Raw genomic sequence first — 18,111 nt, forward strand, 5'->3', positions numbered from 1 at the left:
AACCCACAATCCCCCCAACCCACAATCCCCCAACCCACAATCCCCCAGCCCACAATCCCCCCAGCCCATAATCCCCCCAGCCCACAAACCCCCCAGCCCACAAATCCCCCAACCCACAGTCCCCCAACCCACAGTCCCCCCAACCCACAATCCCCCCAACCCACCAATCCCCCCCAGCCCACAATCCCACTCACAATCCCCCCAGCCCACAATCCCCCCAACCCACAATCCCCCCACCCACAATCCCCCCAACCCACAATCCCCCCAGCCCACAATCCCCCCAGCCCACAATCCCTCCAACCCACAATCCCTCCAACCCACAATCCCCCCAACCCACAGTCCTCCCAACCCACAAGTCCTCCCAACCCACAGTCCCCCAACCCACAATCCCCCAGCCCACAAACCCCCAACCCACAATCCCCCAACCCACAGTCCTCCCAACCCACAGTCCCCCCAACCCACAATCCCCCAGTACGCAGTCCCCCCAACCCACAGTCCCCCAACCCACATTCCCCCCAACCCACAATCCCCCAGTACACAGCCCCCCCAACCCACAGTCCCCCCAACCCACAGTCCTCCCAACCCACAGTCCTCCCAACCCACAATCCCCCCAGCCCTCAATCCCCCCCCACAATCCTCCCAACCCACAATCCCCCCCCCCACAATCCTCCCAACCCACAATCCCCCCAACCCACAATCCCCTCCACCCACAGCCCCCTCCACCTACAATCCCCCAACCCACATTCCCCTCCACCACAATCCCCCCAACCCAAAATCCTCCCAACCCACAACCCCCCAACCCACAATCCCCCCAACCCACAATCCCCTCCACCCACAATCCCCTCCACCCACAATCCCCCCAACACACAGTCCCCAACCCACAATCCCCTCAACCCACAATCCCCCTAAACCCAGTCCTCCCAACCCACAATCCCTCACAACCCACAATCCCCTCCACCCACAATGCCCCCAACCCACAATCCCCCCAACCCTCAATCCCCCCAACCCACAATCCGCCCAACCCACAATCCCCTCCACCCACAATCCCCCCCAGCCATCAATGCCCCAACCCACAATCCCACCAACCCCCTCCACCCACAATCTCCCCAACCCACAATCCCCCCAACCCACAGTCCTCCCAACCCACAATCCCCCCAACCCACAATCCCCCCAACCCACAGTCCCCCCAACCCACAATCCCCCTCCACCCACAATCCCCTCCACCCACAATCCCCCAACCCACAATCCCCTCCACCCACAATCTCCCCAAGCCAAAATCCTCCCAACCCACAATCCGCCCCAACCCACAATCCCCTCCACCCACAGTCCCCCCAACCCACAGTCCTCCCAACCCACAATCCCCCCCAACCCACAATCCCCCCCAACCCACAGTCCCCCAACCCACAATCCCCCCAACCCACAATCCCCCCAACCCACAATCCCCTCCACCCACAATCCCCCCAACCCACAATCCCCCCAACCCAGTCCTCCCAACCCACAGTCTCCCAACCCACAATCCCCCCAACCCACAGTCCCCCAACCCACAATCCCCACAACCCTCCCAACCCACAACCCCCCCAACCCACAGTCCCCCCAACCCACAATCCCCCCCAACCCACAATCCCCCCAACCCACAATCCCCCCAACCCACAGTCCTCCCAACCTACAATCCCCCCAACCCACAGTCCCCCAACCCACAATACCCACAGTCCCCCAACCCACAATCCCCACAACCCTTCCAACCCACAATCCCCCCCAACCCACAATCCCCCAACCCACAGTCCCCCCAACCCACAATCCCTCCAACCCACAATCCCCCCCCAGCCCACAATCCCAACTCACAATCCCCCCAGCCCACAATCCCCCCAACCCACAATCCCCCTAACCCACAATCCCCCCAGCCCACAATCCCCCAACCCACAATCCCCCAGCCCACAAACCCCCAACCCACAATCCCTCCAACCCACAATCCCCCCAACCCACAGTCCTCCCAACCCACAGTCCTCCCAACCCACAGTCCCCCAGCCAACAATCCCCCCAGCCCACAAACCCCCAACCCACAATCCCCCCAACCCACAGTCCTCCCAACCCACAGTCCCCCCAACCCACAATCCCCCAGTACGCAGTCCCCCCAACCCACAGTCCCCCAACACACATTCCCCCCAACCCACAATCCCCCAGTACACAGCCCCCCCAACCCACAGTCCCCCCAACCCACAGTCCTCCCAACCCACAGTCCTCCCAACCCACAATCCCCCCAGCCCTCAATCCCCCCCCCACAATCCTCCCAACCCACAATCCCCCCCCCACAATCCTCCCAACCCACAATCCCCCCAACCCACAATCCCCTCCACCCACAGCCCCCTCCACCTACAACCCCCCAACCCACATTCCCCTCCACCACAATCCCCCCAACCCAAAATCCTCCCAACCCACAACCCCCCAACCCACAATCCCCCCAACCCACAATCCCCTCCACCCACAATCCCCTCCACCCACAATCCCCCCAACACACAGTCCCCAACCCACAATCCCCTCAACCCACAATCCCCCTAAACCCAGTCCTCCCAACCCACAATCCCTCACAACCCACAATCCCCTCCACCCACAATGCCCCCAACCCACAATCCCCCCAACCCTCAATCCCCCCAACCCACAATCCGCCCAACCCACAATCCCCTCCACCCACAATCCCCCCCAGCCATCAATGCCCCAACCCACAATCCCACCAACCCCCTCCACCCACAATCCCCCCAACCCACAATCCCCCCAACCCACAGTCCTCCCAACCCACAATCCCCCCAACCCACAATCCCCCCAACCCACAGTCCCCCCAACCCACAATCCCCCTCCACCCACAATCCCCTCCACCCACAATCCCCCAACCCACAATCCCCTCCACCCACAATCTCCCCAACCCACAATCCTCCCAACCCACAATCCGCCCCAACCCACAATCCCCTCCACCCACAGTCCCCCCAACCCACAGTCCTCCCAACACACAATCCCCCCCAACCCACAATCCCCCCCAACCTACAGTCCCCCAACCCACAATCCCCCCAACCCACAATCCCCCCAACCCACAATCCCCTCCACCCACAATCCCCCCAACCCACAATCCCCCCAACCCACAGTCCTCCCAACCCACAGTCCCCCAACCCACAATCCCCCCAACCCACAGTCCCCCAACCCACAATCCCCACAACCCTCCCAACCCACAACCCCCCCAACCCACAGTCCCCCCAACCCACAATCCCCCCCAACCCACAATCCCCCCAACCCACAATCCCCCCAACCCACAGTCCTCCCAACCCACAATCCCCCCAACCCACAGTCCCCCAACCCACAATACCCACAGTCCCCCAACCCACAATCCCCACAACCCTTCCAACCCACAATCCCCCCCAACCCACAATCCCCCCAACCCACAGTCCCCCCAACCCACAGTCCCCCCAAACCACAATCCCCCAACCCACAATACCCACAGTCCCCCAACCCACAATCCCCACAACCCTTCCAACCCACAATCCCCCAACCCACAGTCCCCCCAAACCACAATCCTCCCAACCCACAATCCCCCCAACCTACAATCCCTACAACCCTTCCAACCCACAATCCCCCCAACCCACAGTCCCCCCAACCCACAGTCCCCCCAAACCACAATCCTCCCAACCCACAATCCCCCCAACCCACAATCCCCCCCAACCCACAATCCCCCCCAACCCACAATCCCCCCCAACCCTCAATCCCCCCAACCCACAGTCCCCCCAACCCACAGTCCTCCCAACCCACAATCCCCCCAACCCACAATCCCCCCAACCCACAGTCCCCCAGCCCACAATCCCCCAACCCACAATCCCCCCAACCCACAATCCCCCAGCCCACAGTCCTCCCAACCCACTATCCTCCCAACCCACAATCCCCCCCAGCCCACAAGCTCCCCAACAATCTTACCCACACAACCAACAATCCCCCGACCCACAATCCCCCAACACTCATTCCCATGTACACAACTCTCAATCCCCCCAACCCATAATCCCACCCACGCAACCCATAATCCCACTGACACAATGCACAAAACCACCCACAAAACACATAGTCTCACCATCACCTGTTGGTGCCATACCTGGCTATCCTCAGGGTAGTGTCCGACCCAACCACCTTCAGCTCCTTCATCAATTACCTTCTTTCCGTTCTGAGGTCAGAAGTGGGGATGTTCGCTGACAAGTGCACAATGTTCAGCACCATTTGTGACTCCTCAGATACTGAAGCAGCTCATGTTCAAACGCAGCAAAACCTGGACAAGTGGCAAGTAACATCCACACTACACAAGGGCCAGGCAATGGTCATCTCCAACAAGAGACAATCTAACTATCACCCTTCGACATTCAGTGGCATTTCCATGATTCCTTAGGCATCACTTGCCTCACCTGAAACCACTACCATCTAGAAGGACAAAGGCAGCAGACACTTGGGAACACCACCACCTGTAGCCAAAGATAAAATGCTGGAAAATCTCAGCACGTTTGGCAGCATCTGTAGGGAGAGAAATGAGCTAATGTTTCAAGTCCAGATGACTCTTTGTCAAAACTAACAGACAGAAAGTGGGAAATATTTATACTGTGGAGTGAGAATGAAAGATGAGTCATAGCCACAGAAACCAAGGGAATAGGGCGCAAATAGCCACAGAAACCAAGGTAACAGGGTGCTAATATGGCGCCACCAAACACACCTTCCCTTCACTCCCTCTGTCAGCATTCCGCAGAGACCGTTCCCTCTGAGACAATCTAGTCGACTCCTCCACCATACCCAGTACCACTCCCATCACCCATGGCACCTTCCCATGCAATCGCAGAAGGTGTAACACCTGCCCCTTTACCTATTCCATGCTTAACATCCCAGGCCCAAAACACTCATTCCAGGTTAAGCAGCGTTTCACTTGCATCTCTTCCAATTTGATCTATTCCATTCGCTGCTCCCAATGTGGTCTCCCCTATATCGGAGAGACCAAACGCAGACTGGGTGATCACTTTGCTGAGCATCTTCGGCCTGTTTGATTTCAGGACCCTGACCTTCCCGTTGCTTGCCATTTTAACACTAGACCCTGCTCCCATGCCCACATGTCTGTCCTTGGCCTGCTGCAGTGTTCTAGTGAAGCTCAACGCAACCCGGAGGAACAACATCTCATCTGGGCAAGCTACAGCCTTCCGGTCTCAACATCAAATTCAACAACTTCAGATGATCAGCTCTACCCCACCTTGATTCCTTTGTTTTCATCCCATTTCATTTTAATTGTCTTTTACCATTTCTTTCTTTCTTGTCTTCCTTTATATATATACAAAACCCACCTCTATCTTGTTCCCCTTTCCTTAACTTTTCTCCCCTTTGCTTCCCCCTACCCCCCTCCATCTGTCATACTTTACCCTCTGATGTTAGCTTGTCTGCTGTTTGACCGTTCATACTTTTTGTTCTCCCTGGAGACTGCCATTAGCACCCTGTTTCCTTGGTTTCTGTGGCTATGACTCATCTTTCATTCTCTCGCTCCACAGTATAAATATTTCCCACTTTCTCTGTCGTTTAGCTTTGACAAAGGGTCATCTGGCCTCGAAACGTTAGCTCTTTTCTCTCCCTACAGATGCTGCCAGACCTGCAGAGATTTTCCAGCATTTTCTGTTTGGTTTCCGATTCCAGCATCCGCAGTAATTTGCTTTTAACCACCACCTGGAGGTTCCCCTCCAAATCTGACACTATCCTGACTTGGAAATGTGTCCGCTGTTCCTTCACTGTTGCTGGGTCAAAATCCTGGAACTCTCTGTCTAACAGCACAGTGGGTGTACCTACATCACATGGAGTGCAGTGATTAAAGACGGCAGCTCATTCCACCTTCTCAAGGGCAATTTAGGATGGGTAGCAAATACTGGCCCAGCCAGCAACATCCACACCCCGTAAATGAATAAAAATATCACTGAACCCCACCCAGCCCTGCCTCCATTAAAGGGTAGGTGCTTTTCTAACATTGTCAAACAAATAAAAGACCAGAATGTAGAAGTAAAGAAAAATACTTTTTATTTAACAAAATATTCAATGAAGAGATTTTTATATGTTTACAGCTTATAAAGAAAAAGTCACATTAGCTTCTTTTTTGCAGTGTATTCTACACCCCAGCTTTCAGTGTAGTGACTAATGGAAAGAAGATAAAGACTTGTATTTACATTGTGCCTTTCACAGCCTCTGGATTTCTCAGAGCACTTCACAGCCAATGAAGTACCCTTTGAAGTGTAGTCACTGCAGCCAATTTCTGCACACCCAGCTCCCACAAATAGCAATGAAATAAATGATCAACTAAACAGCTGTAGTGTTTATGTCATTTTCTTAAATATGTGATAAGGAATGTTATATTCGCAGACAGTCACTGCTGTAGTGTCGCTTGAGGAATAAAATGCTGGCTAAGACATTGGAGAGGCTCCCCTGGAATCTTCAAAATGGTATCTTGGGATCTTTTATATTCACCCAAGAAGGCTTTGTTTCAATGTCACATCGGAACGATGGGCACATTCAGCAGTGCAGCATTCTTTCATGACTGCAATGGGGAGTGCCAGTCTGGATTCTGTGCACGAGTCTCTGGCATGGGGTTGAATTCCCAGTCTTCAAATTTAGGTGAGAGTTCCATCACTGAAAGGTTGAAGCCAAGGGCTGAAAGTTGTCGTTTTTTAATAATACCATACAAGGTTGGTTTCTGAGAGGGTTGGACTGAACAGAAGAATTAGGGGCGACACGGTGGTACAGTGGTTAGCACTTCTGCCTCACAGCAGCAGGGTCCTGGGTTAAATTCTAGCCTTGGATGACTGTCTGTGTGGTGTTTGCACATTTTCCCGTGTCTGCGTGGGTTTCCTCCGGGTGCTCTGGTTTCCTCCCACAGTCCAAAGATGCGCAGGTTAGATGGATTGGCCATGCTAACAAGAAACTGCACCTTAGTGTCCAAAAGATGTGCGGGTTAGATGGGGTTATGGGGATGGGTCAGGGAAGTAAGTGGGCCTGAGTATGGTGCTCCTTCAGAGGGTCGGTGTGGACTGGATGGGCTGAATGGCCTCCTTCTGCACTGTAGGGATTCTGTGAAAAAGCAACAGCAAACCACTGCAGTACTTTTCCAAGCATCATCATGGACAAATCCAATGGCAGTCCATAGTTACCAATGCTTCCTGTGGGCACGGCACCTGAAGGAGGAGGAGGAGGAGAGGCTGTTGAAGGACCAGGAACAAAGGCAAATAAAGGGAAGCCAAGGTGGAGATTAACCATGATTAAATAGCAGGCAGAATTGGATTGAGGGGCTGAATGGCCTGCGTTCTGTTCTTATGTTCACATAAATATATTAAGGAGACAGAAATGTTAAGCTACTAATTAATTAAATGCACGGCAGGTTAAATGGACCAGACAGTTGAATCCCATCGTTATCTGAAGGTCATTGAGTGCAATTAACAGATGTAGAGCAAAAAGCCTTCAATATAATAAATATGCGCGACAGGGGATCATGTGTTCAAATATTTCAGTGCTAGACGTGAGCCTGTGCAGATTCCAATTCCAGCTGTGTGTTACCGATTGGTTCACCAATCCAGATGAGCTGTATAATAAACCACTGGATACGAACATACGATTTAGGAAATAGAGTAGGCTATTCAGCCCCTTGAGCTTGCTTCACCTCTGCAGATGGGTGATCCCTCAATGTCTCATAGGCTCCAAACAGTAACAGAAGTATTGTTGGGAAAGTCCCCCGCCACACGGTGAGTCGGTCAGTCAATAAGACATTCCCAGTGCGGTTCGGGATGGTGGACACGAGGAAGGTCAAAGGTTGCACTGCCGGTCTGTGTTTGGGTCATCCCAAGATGAACATAGAACATAGAAAATACAGCACAGAACAGGACCTTCGGCCCACGAAGGAGTTAAAGTGACAGATGACCTGTGATCATAGTTGGAAGTAAAGTGCTTGTCGGGAATCTAGATCAAGTCCATCATGAAGTATTTATTTCATATATTGTTTTAATGTATGTCATTTTCAGAAATATGAGATAAGGAATGTTATATTCGCAGACAGAAATCCCTAAGGGCAACCGGACTGCCAATGCTCCAGGAATCTTCTGGAGTTTTCAGGGCTGGAAAATTAACCTCCGGGATAATTATGTGAGCCTTGCCAGAGGAAAACCAGGGGAATATTGAATTTCTTTTTTCATCTCTTTAAACATTTTTGTTCACAAGTTCTGAAAGTGTTGGTGATGAGGGGAAAGTCCATTGGAGGTGAGGTGATGAAACTGACAGGAAGGGGTTCAACGGGAATTGGGAAATCTAATTATAGCACAAGGAAATTTTGGAATGGGATTGGAAGTGGATTCCCTGAAATATTTCCTTGGAAAACTGAATAAAACTAAAGTGCCAGTTCACCCTCTAAAGGGCAGGACAAGGTGAGTATCGGCCAGGGTTTCAAGAGAGTGGGGAATGTCCCAGCCCAGGGTCAGCTCCTGCCTGTATGTGCCCACCCTGCCAACTTGCTGCTTTTTTCTATGTAAACAATTGTACCGTTGTGCCCACAAGCTCCAATTGTGAACATCTAATCAGTCACGAACATAACATTGGGTGTGAGCGGTGAACATCAAATTATTACCGGCCGTCTGACGTTGCACATTCCGGTCGGAACATGTCTGAAGTGGGTGCAGCTCTGAGAATTAAAACCTGCGGCAGTCACGGTTGCACTATTCCCGGCATTCTGAGGTGCCCGGCTCAGTCCCTTCACCGCCATTCCAGAGCAGGCGGATATTTTCAAAGTACAAGACTTTTGCTGGTGTCGGTCGGTTCTGTATCGCAGCGTTTAGTCTCACCTTGGTGTTCGATGGCTGTCCACCTTTCCAAAACTGAGCAGCAGTTAGCCGATGCCTACTTCGCACCCTCCAGTTTCCTGTGGGCACTGATTGCAGCCCAGAGTCTGCACATCATTCCACCCCTAAAGCAGAAAGAAACCCTTGAGTGACTGACAGATACACATGCACAGTGCTACCTCTCCCCTCTGTCACACACATATTGCTGTATATAAATATACATACATACATTCTGGCCCAGAGTTCTCTTTTGTTTTGGAGTAGGGCTTGAGTGGGTTAGACATTTTTCTTCGCTCTTCAGTCCAAAAATATTTAGCCCTGTAACCGACCGTCAGTGAAAGTTGATAATGGTGTATCTGGAGCAAGTGGGCAACTGGGATCTTGGTGAACAATGGGACCAATAATGGATCTTTTAAAGGATCAACACTCCACAGTTACAATTGCACCTATTCTTGGCCAAACCCATTGGAGGGACTTGCAGGAACAGACATCCTCCCGTTAAAAAGTTTCCCTTGAGCTATAAATTAGCAGGCCTAACTTTTGGCTGTAAGATTAAAGGCATGATGCAGTCATTTCCTCAAACAGATGGGAGGTGTTTGTGTGAGGCATGAATCATCCAGCAACTTGCAGCAATTCACAGCTCACACTGTATCTCTTCTCACCATGTCGCTGGGCTATTTAGGCACAAGAAATGCTGTCTACATTAAATTCTCTGCTTTAAACCCAGAAACTTAGTGTACATTTTCAATATAGTACCCATCATTTAACCTATCCCCATGTACCCTGGGCAACTTCCCACATTGCGCAAATGCTATTGACTACTTTTCCTTAGCATAGACATCAATTACAAAAGTGCAGCGTAAACCGTATTAAGTTGGCCAACTATTTTGGGCAGATCATGCCACTATTCAATAATTAACTCAAGTACAATTCCCGTCTTTCGATCCAAATTTCATATCCGTAGCCTCTACAGCTCTAACATGGCTGGGCACCATTTCAAAATTTACCCCACGCTCTGCTTGCAATTTAAACCTATCTAGGATCTGCGGGACAGTGGTGCAGTGGGTAGCATCAGATAATAGACTCATATTGTTAACCACACATACAAATGTCTTTAGGATTTAGAAATCCAAACATTTGGTGTACATATTGGCAGAATAATATAAACAGTCCTGCCCAACACTCTTCTCAGCACATAGTGCAGCTAAGCAGAAAGCGAAGATTTACCAAATCGACCAGCAGAGCACAGTGTTCCACAACAGCCCACGTATACTGTTTGAGAAGCAGCCAGACGTGTCTTTACACAATCCCTGTAAAGGTCCTGGGTTGATTAAATTGATGGGATGAGCAAAAGTCGCACGGAACAAGGAGAATCCAGTGTGTGTGACTGAAGAAACGGTCCAATCATACTAACTCACTTTAGACCTCCCCTCGTAATAGCTCTTCCTGAGCATGGGCACAAAACTTGGGATTAATTAGATCAGTTTGTGTGCAATGGATTATGTGCCCTCGATGTAGCTCGAAATCCGAGGAAAGTCTCTTGTTTCCCCCGTCCCAGCTCTGTATGTTATTTCTCTCTTTCCGAGTATGTAATGGGATTTTGGAATGTCCCCCTGCCGGCCCGGTGTAAATCACAACAAGTCCTTACTGGCGGGACCTGGCTCCATGGGCGGCCTGCAGAGTGCTTGGGGGGGTGCAGGGGGATCTGCCCCCACGGGATGCTCCCATGGTGACCTGGGCCGCGATCGGGGCCCACCGGTCATTCCTTCCACACCGGCCGCTGCCAACCTCCGCCATGGCCGGTGTGGCGAAGAACCTCCCCGCGTTTTCAGCAACGGCGGAGGCCCTTTGGCACCAGTTGGCGTGGCGCCAAGCCCTTCCGCGCCGGCTGGCGCGGCACCAAACACTCCAGCGCCAGCTTAGCCCATGAAGGTGCAGAGGATTCCGCACCTTTGGGGCGGCCAGACGCCGGAGTGGTTCTCACCACTCCTCGGCACCAGAGGTGCCTGCCCTGCCGGTTCGCAGAGAATCCCACCCAGGAAATATAGAGCAGACTCCTCACAGAATGGCCATGTGAGGGTTTAGGACATTGATCTGCCTCTTGTGCTGTTGAGGTCATCGCTGGGCTAGGGTGGAAGCTCGTGTGCGTTGACTGTCTAAGACCTCGTGCCCTCATCGCCATAGTCAAACAGCTTACTGACACCACCTATTGAAGATTCACACATGTACACAGGACACCAAGTGGAGGTATCAAGCACAGAGCCAAAAATTTCAGGAATAGAGTCCCTTTAGTGCAGAAGTAGGCCATTCGGCCCATTGCGTCCGTACCGACACTCTGAAAGAGCACCCTACCTAGGCCCACTCACCCACCGGCTGCCCGTAACCCCACCTAACCTACACATCCTTGGACACTAAGGGGCAATTTTATCACAGCCAATCCACCTAACCCACTTGGACTGTGGGAGGAAACCGCAGCACCCAGAGGAAACCCCGCAGACATGGGGAGAACACGCAAACCCCACACAGATATTCATCCCAAAGTCAGAATTGAACCCTGGTCCGTGGCACTGTGAGGCAGCAGTAAACTACGCCCAATCAATTTTTTTTCCAAGAGGCTCAAGGTTCCGTGAGAAAACTGGTCTGTGCAACTGGCGGGTTACATGCCAGTTTTCAATCTGCTGGCACTTTGCCAAATCCTGAATAAGATTCTGCCCATATTACTGATGGAATAGTAATGATGGACTGATCTCAGATGATGACAGGGTCAGCCTGGTCTCAGGCAGGAGGGATGCCCATTTGGGAGAGATGGCGGAAGGCGGTAGATTGTTCCTTCAGAGTAGAACTGGAGAAAAGAATTGCAGGAAATTTAAAAAAAAGAGAGGGTCTGAAATCTTTGAAAGGGTGGTTACAGGTTTTCATGGTTGAAGGAAGTAACGGGACAAAGGGTGCAAAAGGAGGCCGTTCGGCCCATCAGGTCTGCACAAACCCTCCAATAGAGCATTCGACCTCGGCCCACTCACTCGCCTGATCCCTGTAATACCATCTAACCTGCACACCTTTGGACACGAAGGAGCAATTTAGCATAGCCAATCCACCTCACCTGCACTTCTCTGGACTTTGGGAGGAAACTGGAGCATCTGGAGGAAACCCGCACAGACACGGGGAGAACGTACAAACCCCACACGGAGCTTGTGATTTTGGCTGATTTTATGAGTTTAAGTCTCTGACTTGAAGAATTGCCCAGCAGCAGGCCTTGTGAATCTTTGCACTTCTTACTCTGTCCCTTTGTCCATTATTGGGAGGGGAACAGAATTTGGGAAAATTGCCCTCTTGGGTCTGGGCTACTGCATCTGTGAGTTAAAACTTCAACCTCTGGGGAATAAAGTCAGGTTTGAGGGTGGATTGAGTCTGAGAACCTGGTATGTGGAGCAGGGAATTTGTCTCAATACCAGCACACAGTACAGAAGGCATGTGAGCTGTGACAGCATACACTGAAAGGCAGGAAATAGCCAATCAGTTGCCTGTTTTCTGTTCCATCCAATTTCCTTTAACCAATATCAATGAGCTCAAAGTGACCTCGGCCGCTGATTCACTAGCTCCTATTAGGACTGAGATGAGGTGAAATCTCTTCACCCACAGAGTGCTCAGCCTGTGGAATTAGTTACCACAGAAATCAGTCGAGACCAAAACATTGTCAATGGAACTCTCCGTCGGCTGAATCCTCCGGTCCGCTGGCAGCACACCCACGCCCGCGGGTTTCCCGAAGGTGTGAGGTGACCACAATGGGATACCCCATTGGCCGGCTGCAGGAACTGAGAGTCCCACTGCTGGGGGGGACGCCGGAAAATACGGCTGGCGGACCGTAGATGTATGTTTCCAAGAAGACTGAGGGCGAATGGGGATCAAAGGATACAGGGGGAGTTGGGATCAGGCTACTGAGTTGGATAATCAGCCATGATCCTAATGAATGGCGGAGCAGGCTCGAAGGGCCAAATGGCCTCCTCCTGCTCCTATTTTCTATATTTCTATGTAACATGGAAAATTTATTTTAAAGCCACGATTTCCTGTGCTCACAATGATGAGGGAATGGTTCATGATACATAATAAAAAGAAAAAGCTGACATTTATATTGCCTCTGTCACGTCCTTGGGACATCCCAAAATGCTTCACAACCAATTTGTTAGTTTTGGAAGTGTAATTTAGGAAACATGCCAGCCAGGATTTACATAGCAAGATTCCACATATAGCAATGAGATAAAGGACCAGGTAATGTGATTGTAGGGATATTGGTTAAGGGTTAAATACTGGCAAGAGTAAGGTTTGAACTCAATGCTTTTCTTCTAACATTTAATAAGAACTAGAAGAGATAGATGAGGCCTCCATTTGGCGTCTCCCCTGACAGGACAGCACTCTCTCAGTACAGCACGGGAGAGTACATAGGGATTACGTGCTCAAGTCTCTGGTGCGTGGCTTGAACCCACAAATTTCCTGGCAGAGTCAAAAGCCCTACCTCAGAACCCAGATCACCTGGACCAGGAAGGTCACTTAAGAGTAAAATCTGTAATACAGATGAACTGAATTCCAGTCGCAGCATTTACCTTATCTGGATGTACTTCAAATCATCCCTTGTCACATCAATCAGAAGATCATGCAGTGTGTAACCATTGGATACAATCTGTAACATGAGCACAGCAAAGAGCGCGAGAGTCAACATTACATTGAAATCCTTACAGTTCGTCATGACCCCAAGTTCTCCCTGATCCCTTCCTCATCTCTCCTGAGAGTGTCTGGTTGCAGCTTCAGGAAATCCAGCATCCTCTGGAAACGACCACCAAGTAGCCATTCTCTATTGACCTAAGCAGGCACTGTCAGTGGCTATTCATCCTAAGAAGCATCACATGTGAAACCAACAATGTCTTCACCTGGCACCTGAGTAGGTTGGGTGGTGGGGGGCGCGAGCAGTCAGTATTATTCTCTAGGTAGCTAAATGGAGGACATCAATGACCCAGGCAGAGGGCAGGTAAATTAGATCAAGAATTGAACTGTCTCTATGTGGCTCAGTGACTCATTGCTGTGGATAATCTGACTACTGGAGGAGGAATTCAGAGCCGGAGCAGATCCATCATCAGCCAACAACAATGAGCACAGACCCATTGTTCCCTGCAACTTGGTGAACGGGGCCAGTTTCAACTAACTTTCCCACCTGAGACACACATTCCACATAGGCCCAGCGTTCACACCCAACAATCTACGGCAAGTAGGGTTTTCTGAGAGTCAATGAACAGAGGTTTACAGGCCCATGCCAGTGGGCTTGCAGGTTATGATTGTTGCAGAGGTGGGCACTAAAATTCCTCAGGTGGCCTTCCTGCCGCATGCCCCCTGAGCTGTCTGAAATCTTAAGTTGCCAATTAATCGCTGCTCAAAAGTTGATTTCTGGTCAGCTGCAATTCTGAGGCCAGCAGGAGGAGGTTAAGGATGGGGCTACAGGCGGCATATGGCGCAGCGGTTAGCACTGGGACTGCGCCGCTGAGGACCCAGGTTCGAATCCCGGCCCTGGATCACTGTCCATGTGGAGTTTGCACATTCTCCCCATGTCTGCGTGGGTTTCGCCTCCGCAACCCAAAGATGGGCAGGTGAGGCGGAGCTCTCTGAGGCAGGACTTCCTCTTGTGTGAGGGGCGGAAGACCGGTCTCCAGCAATTGACTATCAACGGAGCCTTAATTGGCTGAGGGATTGGCAACATCAGCAGGGGTCTTTTTCACGGCCTAGCAAGAAATTCTGACCCATAATTCTAGTATACAATACCTCAACTGCAAGAACAATGTCTGCAGCAAATACATTCAATCACTCAAAATATCAGCGGCACTTATATCAATACAAGTTGGTGCGATTATTTCCACATTTCTCCTGATACAGTTGACTCCTAATGGGGTACAGTTATGCCTTCCCTCCAATCTAGCATCTGAATGGTCATTTATTATGTACATGCACAGATACCAGCAGGAAATCCACAAAAAGACAGCCAGAAATGTCTCTGCTGGCAATCTGTAAACATCTCACACTCTAATTATCTCCCATTGTGTCATTATAATAATATAATAACTTGACCTTATTTACTGTACATTAGTCATAAGAGATTGGGGTAATTGTGGGTACATTTATTCAGACTGGACACATGAAAACGGTTATACATAGGATTAAACTGGAAGACATCAGAGCTGTGTGCGCTGCTCAAAGTAAAAGTTAACTAAGACTTGATCACGGGACATATTTCCGTTCTTGTCTTTTCACAGTAACTTCATTGCAGTGTTAATGTAAGTCTACTTGTGGCAATAAAGATTATTATTATAATTATAGTGATGTCATGCTGATATCCCTTAAAGGCATATTACAACACCTCCCACTATAATCTCATAGCACTCTATCCAAACCAGAAATATTTCTTACCTTGTCAATTGTTTGTTGATCGACTTGTGTTGTTGACAGCCACTGTGTGAGTTCCTCAGTTTTGGAATCCACAGGAGTTGTATGGAACTCATAAAGAGCATCTGAAAAGACCTCTGGTCAAGAACATTGAAGAGAATTTTAACGAGCTGTTCTTACCAAATTCCATTTTCACAGTTCATAGAAAGATCTGGGGCTGGATTCTCTGGTCCCTCAGCCATGGGCGGGAGTGCGCTGCCGGCGGGAACGAGAATCCTAACGGCCAGAGAATTCCGTCCCTGATTTTCAAACTGAACTCGAACAGGAAAGATCAAGAAGCCTGATCTTATCCTGATCAATCTCCAGTCTACCCCTCAGTCCAATGTTCAAAGATGTTTCCCATCTGATAAGCGATGAGCTAAACAAAAAGTCCGAAAGATTTTATTTTTCCTTTTTCACTCCTCAGCTCACTCTCCTGGATTTTGTTTCATCCATCCGAAACTAATACTTCACCTGGATTAAAAAATTATCCACAAAGGGCATCACGGTAGCATTGTGGTTAGCACAATTGCTTCACAGCTCCAGGGTCTCAGGTTCGATTCCGGCTTGGGTCACTGTCTGTGCGGAGTCTGCACATCCTCCCCATGTGTGCGTGGGTTTCCTCCGGGTGCTCCGGTTTCCTCCCATAGTCCAAAGATGTGGAGGTTAGGTGGATTGGCCATGATAAATTGCCCTTAGTGTCCAAAATTGCCCTTAGTGTTGAGTGGGGTTACTGGATTATGGGGATAGGGTGGAGGTGTTGACCTTGGGTAGGGTGAGCACGTGCAGACTCGATGGGCCAAATGGCCTCCTTCTGCACTGTAAATTCTATGAAATCTTCATTGGTGTCAATCAAAGTCTCCTATTTTGCAAAGAGAACATGTTCAACATAATTAACGCTTCCATAATTATCACTTGGATTTCGAACACCCAGAATCCTGGCCTCCCTCCACTTGTTCAAACCATCTTACGGGCACCAATATTCTTCCCAGGATGAATCTGTCCATGATAATCCAGAAGGTGATGTTTAAAGAAAACTATTGATGAATGTTGCTCGGACCCAACAAATCCAAATTGACACAATTTGAAAGTTTATGACTGGATGAAAATCCTTTTGGTCCACACCTTTTCTCTCGTTGCAGCTCACACCTCCTCTGGCTGAGAACATTCTCAGGTCTCCTTCCAACGCTGCTCCCTGTCTGGGGCCTGAGTGACAGCAACAACAATGACTCTTGTAGGAATTTCAGAGATATTTGTATTGTATGCATTTGCTGCCGCAAAGGTTAACAGCCTGAGTCAGTGTGAGACTGTTGCTGTCATGTCTTTAAAATAATCCTGGTTTGAAAGGCAACGTAAGTTTTGGATCAGATGGGCAATTAAAGCATCATAAAAGCTTGGCCTAAGGGGCTGTTTTAGCACAGGGCTAAATCGCTGGCTTTGAAAGCAGACCAAGGCAGGCCAGCAGCACGGTTCAATTCCCGTACCAGCCTCCCTGAACAGGTGCCGGAATGTGGCGCCTAGGGGATTCTCACAGTAACTTCATTTGAAGCCTACTTGTGACAATAAGCGATTTTATTTTAGTTTGTATTGAGAGGGGAGTAGATTGTCGTGTTCTGCTTGGTAGGATCATGTAATGAACGGGAGGAGCTAAGGGGCGGGATTCACCCCCACCCGGCAAAATCCTCCTCACCTTCAGGGGCTAGGCCCGCCCCGGAGTGGTTGGCGCCCCGCCAGCCGGCGGGAAAGGGGATTGGTGCTACGCCAACCGGCGGCGAAGGGCCTCCGCCGGCTGCCGTGAGTCGGTGCACGCGCAGGAGCGCCAGCGCATGCTGGCGTCATCCCCGTGCATGTGCAGAGTAATAGAGTGCCCCACCGCACAGGCCCGCCCGTGGATCGGTGGACCCCCACTGCGGGCCAGGCTACCGTGGGGGCACCTCCCAGGACCAGATCCCCCCGTGATCCCCCAAGAACTACGGAGCCCCCCCGCGCCACCAGGTCCCGCCAGTAAGGGACCTACTCCAATTTACGCCGGAGAAACTGGCAAATAATGTGCAGGACTTTGGCCCATCGCGGGCCGGAGAATTCGGTCAACCCTGAGGCCTATTGTGTCACGCTGGACCCTGCTATTTTCCGAGGCGGGCGGCGCGACCCACGCCGGGGCAATTTTTTTGGGGGCGGGAGAATTAGGAGGGCAGCAGGGGCGAGATTCACGCTGACCCCCGGTGATTCTCCGACCCAGTTGGGGGTGGGGGGGGGGGGGGGGGGGGGGGGGGGGGGGGGGGGGGGGGGGAGAGGTCGGAGAATCCCGCCCAAGGTTCCTGGCATTTTGTCAGGTAGGTCGATAGATTAGTCTGGTGACTGGAAAGCAAGATGAGAAGTTTCTGAATACTTCAGCAAGAGATTGTGCATTGTTCGGATTGAGGTCTATTTCTTAACACAGACTCAAAGAGCATCTCTTAAGCAAGTATGCTGGGGTCTGCTAACTATATTTCAAAGTGGATTGTAACCTGAGATGGGGTCGTTTGACATAGCATAATGGTTATTGTTTTCGTTGGATCGTTAAGCATTGTTTAATAGGTAATTGTAAGTTATGTTCTTAGTGATATGAACACGAGTCATACTTTAGTAATAAAGCTTGTTTTAAGAAACCCTATCTGTGCGTGAAATCATTCCTGGAGCAATATATCCCTTCCTCACAGTCTTACTAATGTGACGACTGGGGGTTTTTCACAGTAACTTCATGGCAGTGTTAATGTAAGCCTACTTGTGACACTAAAGATTATTT

General features: G+C 50.6%; 1 protein-coding gene across 2 annotated transcripts in view; it reads right to left on the reverse strand.

Annotated features, from left to right (window-relative positions):
* Window positions 1-6,049: 6,049 nt before the first annotated feature.
* LOC119968829 (mitogen-activated protein kinase kinase kinase 5-like) overlaps window positions 6,050-18,111 on the reverse strand; it is a 213,496-nt gene continuing 201,434 nt past the window's right edge. For both annotated transcript variants that reach the window (XM_038801683.1, XM_038801675.1), the window contains 3 exons: window positions 15,312-15,424; window positions 13,463-13,539; window positions 6,050-8,989 (listed from right to left, as the gene is read on the reverse strand). In XM_038801683.1, coding sequence (XP_038657611.1) covers window positions 8,923-8,989; window positions 13,463-13,539; window positions 15,312-15,424 — 257 coding nt within the window. In that variant the 3' untranslated portion in view covers window positions 6,050-8,922. The remainder of the gene's footprint in view (window positions 8,990-13,462; window positions 13,540-15,311; window positions 15,425-18,111) is intronic.

This window comes from Scyliorhinus canicula, chromosome 1 (genome assembly GCF_902713615.1).
Source record: "Scyliorhinus canicula chromosome 1, sScyCan1.1, whole genome shotgun sequence".
Taxonomy (NCBI): Eukaryota; Metazoa; Chordata; class Chondrichthyes; order Carcharhiniformes; family Scyliorhinidae; genus Scyliorhinus; species Scyliorhinus canicula.